The following is a 14206-nucleotide window of genomic DNA, read 5'->3' as shown; positions in this document are numbered from 1 at the left end:
ATGAGCCTTATAAAAATATCAATATTTTGGCTATTAAGGCACTCCTTAAGAAACTGTTATAACTCTAAAAGATAATTCTATTCACTTCACAAACAATCCTGACATCCCCAAAGGAAGTCAAGGGATAAGATATTTCCTTTGCTTTGAAATGGCCGTTGGTCAAAGTTGAAACTGAATAGATAGACCAGTTAAACGTACTATACACATACAGTGTAAATCTGTGATAAAATTTGCTGACTAACTTCATCCTCTTCTGCTCTAAGTAAACTTCCTTCCACATGCTTTGTCTGTTTAACAATTTGAAGAGAATTAGGTGTTCCTCTTAGTACATTGGGCCAGTCGAAAAAATTGTCATAAAATTATTTTTCTTCAATGACTACTCATGTCATAAACCTATCTCAAAATATTCTGAGTTTTCAAAGAGTTTTCTTTGAATAAAGCCCATTAAAGAATGAAAAAGTGTTTAACACTGTCATAAATGTCGAAAGTGGCATACCGGTATTATACATGTAAATTAAAACGTTTTAGTATCCTTTTAGATTTCCTGGTATTTTCATAAACTAGGTATATGACAGAGAAAATAACGATAACAACAACAAAAAGTCAGCCATCATGTGCTATTATTCAAGCAAATGGCATCATGGTTGTTTCTTTGATGATCACAATGTGTATGTGCATGAAAAACTGCATCTTTTGTACTTTTCCGTGCCATTTTATGAGTGTGGAACCTGTTTATTATTTAACCTGTTAAAACATATAGGCATGGTCCAAATCAGTGAGAGTGGTACTTCCAATACATGTCTGTCAGTTGGCACATTTACACTAACAAAGTTTGGTTTGAAAATAAAATCATGGAAATAATTCATGAAATAAGTACTATTGTGGCTTTAACTACAGCTTAACTCTTTGGAGGGACTGAAGCTATACTTCACATTTGATACTTTAGGACTAATGATGTTAGGTGTGGTAGAATTTTACGAGGTTCTGGATTCACACTGTACATACACTGTCTCATATGCAAATGAAAAAAATATTAGTCTTGAATGTAAATTCCGATGAGACAGTTGTAGTACTTACTGGTTGACTTGGTTGAGGAGCTGGTCTTTGTATCATATGTGCTGGTTTTGCCGGCCTTGGTGGTGGTTTAGCACTTGAAACAGGCATAGCTGTACTCTGTGGTTGTCTGGGTGGCACTTTCATAGGGTTGTGTAATTGACTGGATACTGGTGGCTGAATGCCTGGTCTTGTTGGCAAAGCTGGAGGCCTGGCAAAGCAAGAAATATTATACTGTACAGAGGAAGAGAGACAAATCTACAGTTTGATGTTTTGAGTTTGCCACTTTTTGATCAAGAAGTTCTTGTAGATACATTTTCCATTTACACAATGCGTGGTCACTTGTTTTTAGGTAATTAGTTCATCACTGAATCTCTAATAAATAGCTATGCATTCATAAATATGTACAATAGACATATTCTTTACTGTTTATCATTACATTTTAACATCTAATTGGAAACTATATAGGTTACATATTAACTTTATTACTTATAGTCCAGTGAAATTTGAGAAAAGTGTACGATGTGTGACAAATGTACCCTAATAATTTTAACTAGCCCTATTAAAATGACTCATTTCAAACTATATTTCTTGGAAACTTATGGTTATTAGCTGTGCGTTAACAAATATCACTGAAATACAACAGAAATATGAAGACTCTGAAGTAACTTACCGTGAACCAAAGCCGTTTTGTGGATTGAAGTTTGCCTGTAAAAAATTATCAATTAATTAAGCAATATTTCCTCACAGTGGCCATGTATTTGGTGCTTGTTTTACAAAAAGTGTATTTACATATGTGTGTGTCTTATCTTAGAAAGATATGAAAGTCCAACACGATGCCTTTGAAATCCAATGATAAACAGACACAGAACAGACTGAATTTAAAACAATGTAGTCACAAAAATTATGCCAAATTTGAACTTACCCCGTGTTTGGCATGAGGACGTCTGGGAAAGGTTGGTGGTGCTGAATAACACAGGAAAAGGAGAGATAACATGATTGTATTACAGGATGTGATACCATACAACCACAAAGTCTGACTATGACGTTTTGATGGGAAGTGAAACTTTACTGGCTTTTTAAAGCTAAAATTCCTTGCATTGAGGAACTATGTTCTGTTTACCTTTGACACATGGGTCACAATCCCAGGTACTGAGACTTGTGTGTATTTTCAGTAAAAATGACATTAAACAAACACACCTGATATACTAAACTACCAGTATTGCACTTCAGTTTTTATGTTTGAGAAAACTTACAGACATACTGGGTTATTTGGGCAGTACAAAGAGATGCTTTAAAAACAGTCTTCTTACAACACTGTTACTAATCCAGAAATAACCTATGAATTTTTAAAGTTTAAAATAATTATTGCATAATACATTCATAGGGAACAACATCATTAAATAAAATGTTGGCTTTTCAATTGACAGGTGCGCTGCAAATGCCAGGGATCTAAACACTGACATTGCAGAAGTAAAACAGCAATAATCATGTAACTCACACATGATAACATTTAAGAAGATAGGTTGTTAAAATGTGACCTTCGTCTCTAGGGTCCAAATTATCACAGAACAAACAAACAAACAAACAAAGATCATGTCATTCATTTTTTTTTTGACAGATAAATTTGATATAAATAGATGCATCAAAATAAAAGATATAGTCTTCATAACAAGATTATAAATGAATTTCGGATCCCTCAATCATGCTGAGTTCAGCTTCCAAAACCAATAAAAATATTGACAGCATTTATATCTGTTACAGTATTAAAATTCTGTTTAAATCATGGCTGTAGAATAATGGATCAGCTTTACAATACAGTGGCAGAATACGCTACAGCAACCAAATTGATAGCCGATACTTTCCATGGCTTATTATATCTGAGATGATTTCCATCAACAAGTTGCCTTAGCAGTCAATACAGAGACAAATATAAAGAATTCTTTAGGTACTTCCAAGAGAGTCCTTCTAACTTTATGTCCTTTTTTGCTTTTGACCCTCTGGCGTAATATCTCTTATTTTCCTAAACAGTTTTCCTTCAATATTAAGAACAAACCAGCTTCTGATAAATTATGAAATTTTACACTGTGGCACAAATTTAGACATCTTTGAAACACAGAAAGATCATGTAGACTAGTCGTCGCATTGTGTCAGTTAGCAATATATTACATTTACATCTTTGTAGATCTTTAGTAATTTCACAAGTGAGTTGCCTTTAACAGAAGAAGTGCCCTATATAATGCATGACAACTTAATCGGCTTTGACTGGGCTATGAATTCTACATGGATAGTATCCTTATTTAATCTCTAAAGCCTGTTTGATCACACTGGATCACCAAACTGACAGACGATAATACTTTCATGTTACATATTGCAGGTTGCTTGTATCAAAACGACCATAAACATACAAAATCATAGTGTATGTAGCAATAGCATAGATGAAAAACTCAGAAATTAACCTGGTGGAACATAGCATGAAAACATAATGTTTGTGTATTTATAGACTATGGCAACAAAGTTAGGCCTTAAAGTCAGTACAATAGCAGGAAGGAGTGATGAAAGCAGAACACATTTCTGATGAATTCAAGTCTTGCAATAGTTGCTACTCTCATATGCTATGTATCACATCAACAAAAAGAATCAGTAAACAGCACTGAAGAGTAAGTGATTTCAAAGAGATGAAATTTCATAAAAAGGTTTTAGTAAATAGCTGGAAATGACGTAGCTGGATTACTGTCATTACCGACAAAACCAATGGTTACTATGTTTAATTGCCAGATGCTTGGTTTGGCAATAAGACTGCATGTTTGTTGCCTTGACAACAACATTGCTTGTTGGATGCCTTGGCAACTGTTTGCTTACCTTGACAATGACAATGCTAGTTGGTTGGTTGCCTTGCCGGTATCCAACTTTACCATTTTGTTCACCAAAACTGATAATTAGTAGGTACTACACTACAGTTAATCATTTATTATCATTCCTGGTAGTGTTGGAAGTTAGCATCAGTCTTGCAATCTGGGACTGACTGTTTTCTTGTAGGAGTTTTGCCATGTAGATGGTCATTATGATTGACCAAATATATTTACTGGATTATTATGTTGGCCTTTTATCCTAACAACCAGTTAAGGTAGTATGCACCTCGAAAGTAAAAGACTTAAACTTTTGCTTAAAATTTCATCAAGGAATCTTTCAACAGTTTTCTTTCCAAATCAGAAATAAAAATCGGGGGTCACCATGTAAATTTTGGTTCTAGAGAAACAAATAACCAATGATTTACTGATATGTCAAATTCAAAATGGCCACCATTCCTGTGTTAATTCTATGGAGAAAAATAAAAAGTTTCGAATTTCGAAAAACTAAGCCAGTGAAAAGTTTTCTTTAACCAAGAATTTTAAAATGAATCCCCACATGTGGTATATCAGAAGAGAATTGTAAAAGTTTGAGAGTCCAAATGTCTGTCCCGAGGTGCGTTCTACCTTAATACACAATAACACAGCATTTTGCCATGATATTTTTCCTCTAATTAGTGCAGAAGCTGTAGATCATGAGAAACATTTGCTTTGATCAGATCTGAGATCCTGAACTCTCAGTGCTGAGTGCCATCTTGTTTGAATAGCATATGCAATCAGCTCACTTGACTCAGCTTTCATCATTTTAACCAAACTGGAAATCATTCTGGATAGCAGAAATGAAAGCTTATGTTAATCTGTTGCATATGTTTCACCGTGGCCTGGTACTTTCAGACAGAATATGACCAAAGACAAAGTCGAGATTGTTGCAGTCTTCTCGGTAGACTGAATTTCAGACTGGTGAACCACAGTCAGAGGTACTATTAACTGTGAAATTTTGGAAACAAGAAATTTTTGAGATTTTGTCAGGTATAATCATTCATGACAATATTTTCTCATTTTCTTTGTTTACCATACACATTAGTGAGGCACTATCAATTCAATATTCCCTGCACCAATCTTACAATTTGTAGTCTCGTAATATGAAACTACGTGTAAACACAACGAATATGCAACTCTGACTACTCTAGTGAAAGATAAGGTTACTTTCAGTGATTGAAATGCTAAAAATTTACTCATTGCTAATATTTCCCAAGTTACGCACTGTTCAGCACATAATATGCTGTTGTTTTACCTAATCTTACAGTTTTCCAGAGCCTCATAATGGCTGTGACAACCAGTTACATCACAAAAACTTTGAAGAATGCTCGTTGTATTTCTCATCAGAAAGATGTACCTAATTAATCACGAATTTCAGATCCTACTTTTGCAAAATGTTCTATTAAAAAGAATCCATACAAATGCAGCATTTTCAAAATAACCTGACCAGCAAATCCAGTATTTTACCATGACTCAACCATCACTGTCACTGAGATATTGTGATACGCAAGTTCTTCAAAGTCAAGCTGTTAAGGATGATGTTGCACACTGATATATTTCCATATTTAGGAATAGTTTGTACAGAAAATAAGGACACAAAAATTTTGCTTTGAGCCTTTGCCAAGACATCACAAGCTATATGGCTACCTCAGAGTGATGATGGTCATCAATATTGTGTACCTTCTTGGAAAGCATTATTTGCCATTTCTGTTTTATAATTTGCCAATATGTAAGTCACCCCTCTCCAGCAGTTATATGAACTATTTTGTTGTGGTCACGTAACTTAACATATTCAACCTTGACTGCCAATGCAAAATCTGAGTATCAAAATTTTGCCATTAAACATAAGGAATCATGTTGCTTTAACAGGTAAAAGAGATACTGATAAATATACTTTGCAATTTTTTCCCCTGAAACATGCATAACATGTTTTTGCCAACTACTCCTCTAAGGATTTCATCTGGATATTATCCCATGCGGTTCAAACATATTTTAGTGTTTGGCAGACACTGCGAAATGAGGAAGCATGCAATGTAAAACCCGTAGTTCATCTTCATCATCAATGATGACTCAGCTGATGTTTCTGTTGTTGGGAACTGTGTTATCAGTGTTGCAGCCAGGACATGCCCTTGCTACAATGTCCCCAAAACGGAATCCTTTTTCTCACATTCCTGGCCGCTGGGAGTGCGGGATCGACGGTGTGGGAAAAATCGATCCCACACTCTCAGAAACCGTCCCACACTCTGCAGTAAATATTACACGAGCTCTGATTGGATGATAAACAGTCTGTTTAGTTCCACGCGCAAAATGTTATCCAATGGCACGACGAGTAACACACGGACCAGAACTACAAAGTAAAGCAGGTCAAAGTACAGTGGCAGACGACAGACTAGTCACGATTTGGATAATGTTGTACATGTCCAATTGATTTTAACGCATTTTGTGGTCATGTGAGAAAAAGAATCTCACACACCAAGGACCTGGGATCAGATTTCTCACACTCGTTGGGGATATTTTGTCTCACACTCGCCTGCGGCTCGTGTGAGACAAAATATCCCCAACTCGTGTCAGAAATCTGATCCCAGGTCCTTGGGGGTGTGAGATTCTATTAGTCCCACATTCTCCTGCACTGCGAGTCACCCTGGGCACACTCATGAGTCCACTGTATTCAATGGGAGTAGTCTGCAAGTAATATCTGACACTGACGATGGTCTTTGTTTTGCATAATTATTTTGATGCTTATATTTACATACTTTCAAAGCTGTGATTAAAAGTAACTAAAATGCTGCACTTGGTTGTAGTCCAACTGAGCTAAGATTAAGGCAGATACGGTATACTAATTGCATGAAATTACAGCATAGCGACACAGTCCGGGTGACTTGAATTTTGTTTTGTGAAAATAATTTATAATAAAATAATACAAAAATTTGATTGAAAACTGACGCATATTGTCCCCAAAATGTGCAAAATGTCCCCAATAATTAATAAATGGTAGTGGGACACAATGTCCCCTGGTTTAAAATTCCTGGCTGCAACACTGTGTTATACATGTGATTAGAGTCAGATTATGTTGCCACATATTACACAATCATTGTTCTATGTCTCTTAATGATTTTCCATCAAAACTCATTTGAAACCATTTGTTGGGTAAAAAATGTATCATCAATTTATTTTGTGAAAGTAAAAAATATTACCTCTTTTGGTCACAGCATGAGAGCGGAAAATGGCCACCCATTTTGAATCTCCAATATTGATAAATTTAGTTAGCTTTGTATATTCTCCATATCTGTGACACTCATAGCTCATGACTGTAATACATTCTCCATATCTGTGACACTCATAACTCATGACTGTTATACATTCTCCATATCTGTGACACTCATAACTCATGACTGTAATACATTCTCCATATCTGTGACACTCATAGCTCATGACTGTAATACATTCTCCATATCTGTGACACTCATAGCTCATGACTGTAATACATTCTCCATATCTGTGACACTCATAGCTCATGACTGTAATACATTCTCCATATCTGTGACACTCATAGCTCATGACTGTAATACATTCTCAATATCTGTGACACTCATAGCACATGACTGTAATACATTCTCCATATCTGTGACACTCATAGCTCATGACTGTAATACATTCTCCATATCTGTGACACTCATAGCACATGACTGTAATACATTCTCCATATCTGTGACACTCATAGCACATGACTGTAATACATTCTCCATATCTGTGACACTCATAGCTCATGACTGTAATACATTCTCCATATCTGTGACACTCATAGCTCATGACTGTAATACATTCTCCATATCTGTGACACTCATAGCTCATGACTGTAATACATTCTCCATATCTGTGACACTCATAGCTCATGACTGTAATACATTCTCCATATCTGTGACACTCATAGCACATGACTGTAATACATTCTCCATATCTGTGACACTCACGGCTCATGACTGTAATACATTCTCCATATCTGTGACACTCACGGCTCATGACTGTAATACATTCTCCATATCTGTGACACTCATAACTCATGACTGCTATACATTCTCCATATCTGTGACACTCATATAACTCATGACTGTTATACATTCTCCATATCTGTGACACTCATATAACTCATGACTGTTATACATTCTCCATATCTGTGACACTCATATAACTCATGACTGTTATACATTCTCCATATCTGTGACACTCATAACTCATGACTGTAATACATTCTCCATATCTGTGACACTCATAGCACTCATGACTGTTATACATTCTCCATATCTGTGACACTCATAGCACTCATGACTGTAATACATTCTCCATATCTGTGACACTCATAACTCATGATTGTACTACATTCTCCATATCTGTGACACTCACGGCTCATGAAAGTGTAATACACTTGACTGAAAGAAAACAGTACATAGTTTCCCTGAGTAATGTTGAACAAACATTAAAAATTTTTCCTGTGTATAGTTTGATTACTTCTGAATAAAACAAAGACACAAACTGACTTACTTTCATCAGGATCTTCATAAAATTCCTCTTGTATTTGATCAACTGTATCTGTAGATTGGAACAGAAAAGCAGTATAGTACAAATACTTTTCAAGATATTCTTTCTTTTTTGGAAGTTAAAACACTGGGCAAATATGAAGATTTCTGATAGTGATACTCAGAACATGTCAATTACAAGTACTGACTGAATTAACACTTGCTTTACTTTTTATTAAAACACCCTGACTGGCTTTGAAAAAAACATGAAACAGACTTGACATGAAAAAATAATGCAATGAGAAAGCTTTGAAGTTAATTATAGATAAAGTAGGGGAGGGGAAATAATGCCAACATGTTTTTCATGTTTATCAAATTGTATTTGTGTGTACAGTCAGTCTGCCACAGAACCCCTGATTTGGGGGTGTGTCCGGTACCAGCAATTTGATTGGATCTATAGCAATGACATCATGCATGGTACTTCTCACTATGGAAGGGGGATATTGCCAGTTACGTGTGATCAAAAAAAAATTATTAAGTGCTTCTAAACTATATTTTTTCTCGCTTTCTCAGCTGCGTATTTATCTGAAACTCCTACTAAGTAATTGAATCGCAAATATAAGAAATATCTGTGCAATTACAAGCCAACCTTACTCACATTAGCATTCGCTTTGGCCCCACAATAAAAATGGTTTCCGCCAGTGCAGACTGTGGCGATGACCCGAATGACCCAAGCGCGTTCGATATACGCCACAAGTACCGCTGCGATATCACAGCTAGACAGCAACAATGATGAACTAAATTCAAATAGGTAGCGTTTAAGATCATGACCAATCAATGTTGAAACATTTTTTGACAGCATGTTGATTAATTATCAACGTAATTATCAATGCCCTCGAAAGCAACTGTGTTGTCTTTTTGCACGTTTCGCTCACAGACTTACCAGAATAAGTGATACAATATAATTTTCGTTGAAAGAAGAATTTTGTGATCGCTAGTGTTGCCAAGGGCTTTTGACACGTTTGCTAACAATGAACTGTATCAAATTATATCACAGCGTGTGGCATGGCCATGCGTCATAAACTCAGAGCTAAGTAATCATACAAAGCGTTCACCTACTGACTAATTATCTACTGTAAAATATACAATATTTCACCGACTTTTCAACACACACTGTTGAACGTGATAACCTACTTGATTATTAATTGAAAAAGACGATGAAAATACTCCGACTCGGCATGAAGGTATTTAATCAGTACCAGTCACTCACCAACTGGACTAGTTTGGCACCCGGTGGCACTACTACAGCGCTCACGAACAAACAGGAGCCTACGTTATGTAGATATAATTCGTGCAAAAAACATCAAAACTTTCAGAATACAGTATTGAAAGTGATTTCTACAATAAAATGAAGACGGCAATGAAATATTCAGCAGAGATGAAGACGAGCTGGTGTTTCGTTCGGGGCTACTTGCGCGTAAATGATGAGTGACCTTGGTTAGTAATATATTCATTCACGTCGCCTTGTGTCAATAATGAAAGTAGCTGGCCAATGGCGGTTGCCAAAATATGTCATGTGACATTATTGTTGGGCGTGTCCTTAGGACATGCCAGAATTTCCCGCCAAATGCAATATGCCAAAAAAGAAGCATGTTCTGCCCATTTTACCTTATATAGAGGGTGATCATGCAAAATTTGAGTGTCAGAGTTCAGTAGGAGGAGACCAGACTGTGTTGCATATGCTATGATTGGATAGAACGGTGTTTACTGCCCTCAATTTGAGGAATTTGACATGTGTCACTTTACAATTTTATGACTGTCATCACGATCCGATGACGTTCTAAAGTTTGACTAGGGTACAGCCTAGATATTGATGGGCAGCTTGAAAGAGCATGTTGTCCGGACTAACCCACTGGAAATTCAACGGCATCGCTGTGTGTGTTTTCGTATTTCAGTGGTGTGTTGAAGTGGTTGAAATTGTACAGAATTTTACGTTTTTACTCGAAATTCGAGTGTCTTCAAACCGTCGTCGCGTCAGAATTCCACCCAATTTTACAATGTAGGTTTTTAATGTCAATGTATTACACGCTGATGACAATATTGTGCGTATTTCATTTTTGGACACAAAAGTACACGCTCGCGAAAATGTACTGCTCCAACCCCCGGAAATAGTGCATGTTGGATTCTACTGTTGACAGGCCAGTAAAAGTATGCAAGCATGACCACCAACAGGTTCCTTCCGATGGCGGCATGTTACTGTACATGATTCTACTCTCTGGTTCAAAACTAAATAAACGCTGTGATCTGTACGACCTCTTAAAAATCCGTAAAATCAACGATTTTGACCAATTTACCACCTGTGGTTTCTGGCGGTTTTACGAGACAATGACGCATTCGATCACCGAGCTGACCCATTCACCATTAGTCAGAAAGGTATCGATCGTTATCCTACATGTGTCTTCGCAGATCATTCTTTGGACACAAAAGTACACGTTTTTGAAGTTGTTTATTGCAAAATAAGCTATTTTTAGCCCCCGGATTTTAAAACAATGATCATGGCAATAAAACTGGGTAACTTTGTGACATATGGCTTTGATGGTATTCTTTCGAACTTGGGCCACAACGTCGGAATAGAAATAAACACGGAGCATCGCGAATTCGTGTTGAAATGCCGAGTTGAGAGAGTTGTTGTTTTCCACTGATCAGCAGGTCTCGCCGAGAACGCCATTTTGGCCAAAATTACCCATGATACAATGGTACCGGAAATCAGGGTTCTGTGGCAGACTGATTGTATGTGTGAATGTGTGTGGTGACACAAGAGTCAAAGTAGGAAATTTCACATACCTGTTGGGGCAACATATTCTGCATCCTCTAGCTAAAAGATGCAAATGAAATGTAATTAACTATGAAACAGGAATATATAACTACAATGAAAAGCATCTCTCAATATATGTTGAGTGATACCATGAATAACCTTTGAACTCCATGTGTGCATGGACTATCCCATTCTAACCTTGAAGACACGGAAACATCACAATTCATATCTCAGTCAGGTGTTCATTGTGAGTTTGTCATGTTGCACGTTTTGGGACCATGCATTACATCAGTTGAAAGAAATCCAACATTTATAGTTAGCTAATAGGGCCATGTTACATATCAAAATCAGGAGTTTTAAATCCAAATACTGATCTAAGAAGGAAACCTTTGCACTGATAGGCAATATACCAACTTATACCCTCTTGCTGTACAATTTCCATGCTCAATGATGGAAAATATTTTCCATCTGTGCACGGTCCCTATCGCACTGTGTTAGATGGCAATCCAATTGTCATGACAGTTTAACTTGTAAATTCATGTGTATTCAATTAGCAAATGACATAAACAGCAGAGATGTCAACTGTCGGCAGAAAAGTTTGTTATCCACGATCCTCTTTGCATTGTGTACAATTTACTGTTTGAAATGGCCATGTTGCTGCAACTGCTACATTTAATGACAAGGAACATATAACATATATATAACGGTATAACATGCATACGACTCACAAACAACTTGCTACAGTGTGATTTGCCTAATGGTACTTCAGCTGAGATAAGTAAAGATTAATGTTCTCCCCCCCCCCCAATGATGGATGAAAGTAAACTTAATTTGAATGACATAGTATATGTGGCAAAGCTGAGCACATCATGTCATGTAGTTTGTTTGAGTACATTTTGGGCTGTGAGAGGGTACATTTGGCATTGCCAGTGTATTTGTAGATGTAGAAACCATTTGGGGCCATAATGCTTGATAATCGGATACATTGTCAGTAATAATCTAGGAGATGACGTCACATAATATACAGTAACATGGGAATAAGTTATAGAGAGATAGTGATAATGTGGATGATGTTGGTTTGTTTGTTGGTCATTCTCACCTCTGGAGGTAAATCATAATCTGGTTGATCATCATCACTCACACCACCCTGGTCTGCCTGTGTGAAGAAAAAAGTATTAAGTGTTTTGATATTCTTCAGAAGCAATGATTTTGGTGATTTAGCTAATATCAATCAATGACATCAGGAAGTTTGATTTTGATGATAAAGTAAGAGATACAACCAGCTAGAGAAAATTTCCACCTTTAGAAGTTTGTACCTTACCTGAGGATCTGAAAATGCTATGTGAAAGAACAAACTGGGACTTCCATTTTCACAATAATGCAATGAGGACCTTGTTTCAGATAACAATTATAGCAATATCCTCAGATCTTGCTAGATAGATCAACAATAATTTCACCATCTGACACAAGATGGCTCCAAAGCAACAGTCTCTCTAACTTCTGAATAAGATTGTCCGCACAAAGATCATTATTTCACACAGAAAGTCTATAATTATAGAAATTATGTATACCACCTGCTCTGAACTTCAGTTGCATCAAGCATGGTGATATACCGTAGCTATAGTAATTCATTCACGACCACTGGTGATATCACATCCTTCAAGTTGGTGCAATACTGCCATCATTCATCTTTGAATTAAACCATTAACCTATCACTGAGTGTTTACAAGACAATGGTGTAGCCAAAACATCAGAGTTAACACTCCCGCATATTGAATAAATTGAAAGTAAACAATCAGGATGGCTTATGGAAATGATCTAAGATTCTTTTAACATACACTTTTTGTTACAGTATCCAATTTCATTCCCTGCCCTCACCAGTGGTAAAACACACCATAAATGTCATGTTTGCTAATCAGCCATGCTTTATTTAAGCAATAAAGCACACCCAGCGACGGTATACCCTGAGATTTTGACCAGTTCACGACATATATGCACGAGCGATAGCGAGTGCATATATGAAGTGAACTGGTCTGAATCGAGTGGTATACCGTTGCTGCATGGGTGTGATTTAATGCTATTATATCATAACAGTATATTGACATTCTGGCATGGAACGTCAAAAACGCGTTTTTGCTCCAGCAGAGAGCTTGCGCGTATGCCAGCCGTGGTATATCGCCAATATACCATGGTTCTTTTCGCGTCTCGACCAATCAGATCGCTGCATTTACGCCATAAATATACTGGTATGATATAATTTACTTCATAACGATGTTGCTTTGTAGAATAGTCAAGTCACTAGTAGCTGCCAGTAACCATGGTCAAGTGAAAGGGTACTGGGTTCACTTGATAATGCTTGCTTTTTGACCTGAATGTGCACGGACTGAAAGCCATTGGTTGTTTTTGGACATGTGTGTGCAGCGAATGCAAGCCATTGGTTGGTTTTGGACTTGAGTATGCAAGGAATGCAAGCCATTGGTTGGTTTTAGACCTGAGTATGAAGGGACTGAAAGCCATTGGTTGCTTTTGGACCTGAGTGTACAGGGATTGCAAGCCATTGGTTGTTTTTGGACCTGAGTGTGCAGGGACTGCAAACCATTGGTTTTGGACCTGAGTGTGCAGGGATTGCAAACCATTGGTTTTGGACCTGAGTGTACAGGCACTGCAAGCCATTGGTTGGTTTTGGACCTGAGTGTGCAGGACTGCAAACCATTGGTTTTGGACCTGAGTGTGCAGGGATTGCAAACCATTGGTGTTGGACCTGAGTGTGCAGGGATTGCAAACCATTGGTTGTTTTTGGACCTGAGTGTGAAAGGAATGCAAGCCATTGGTTGGTTTTGGGCCTGAGTGTGCAGGACTGCAAACCATTGGTTTTGGACCTGAGTGTGCAGGGATTGCAAACCATTGGTGTTGGACCTGAGTGTACAGGGACTGCA

The 14206-nt window shown here is 37.2% G+C and overlaps 1 protein-coding gene across 2 annotated transcripts in view; it reads right to left on the bottom strand.

Annotated features, from left to right (window-relative positions):
- The window catches only part of LOC139120852 (B-cell linker protein-like), an 83419-nt gene that overhangs the window by 29794 nt on the left and 39419 nt on the right, over positions 1–14206 (bottom strand). For both annotated transcript variants that reach the window (XM_070685452.1, XM_070685453.1), the window contains exons 8-13: positions 12370–12426; positions 11300–11330; positions 8481–8528; positions 1979–2019; positions 1727–1761; positions 1078–1264 (exon numbers count right to left, since the gene is read on the bottom strand). In XM_070685452.1, coding sequence (XP_070541553.1) covers positions 1078–1264; positions 1727–1761; positions 1979–2019; positions 8481–8528; positions 11300–11330; positions 12370–12426 — 399 coding nt within the window. The remainder of the gene's footprint in view (positions 1–1077; positions 1265–1726; positions 1762–1978; positions 2020–8480; positions 8529–11299; positions 11331–12369; positions 12427–14206) is intronic.

Source organism: Ptychodera flava, chromosome 20 (genome assembly GCF_041260155.1).
Source record: "Ptychodera flava strain L36383 chromosome 20, AS_Pfla_20210202, whole genome shotgun sequence".
NCBI lineage: Eukaryota > Metazoa > Hemichordata > Enteropneusta > Ptychoderidae > Ptychodera > Ptychodera flava.
This window is presented reverse-complemented; position numbering and strand designations above follow the sequence as displayed.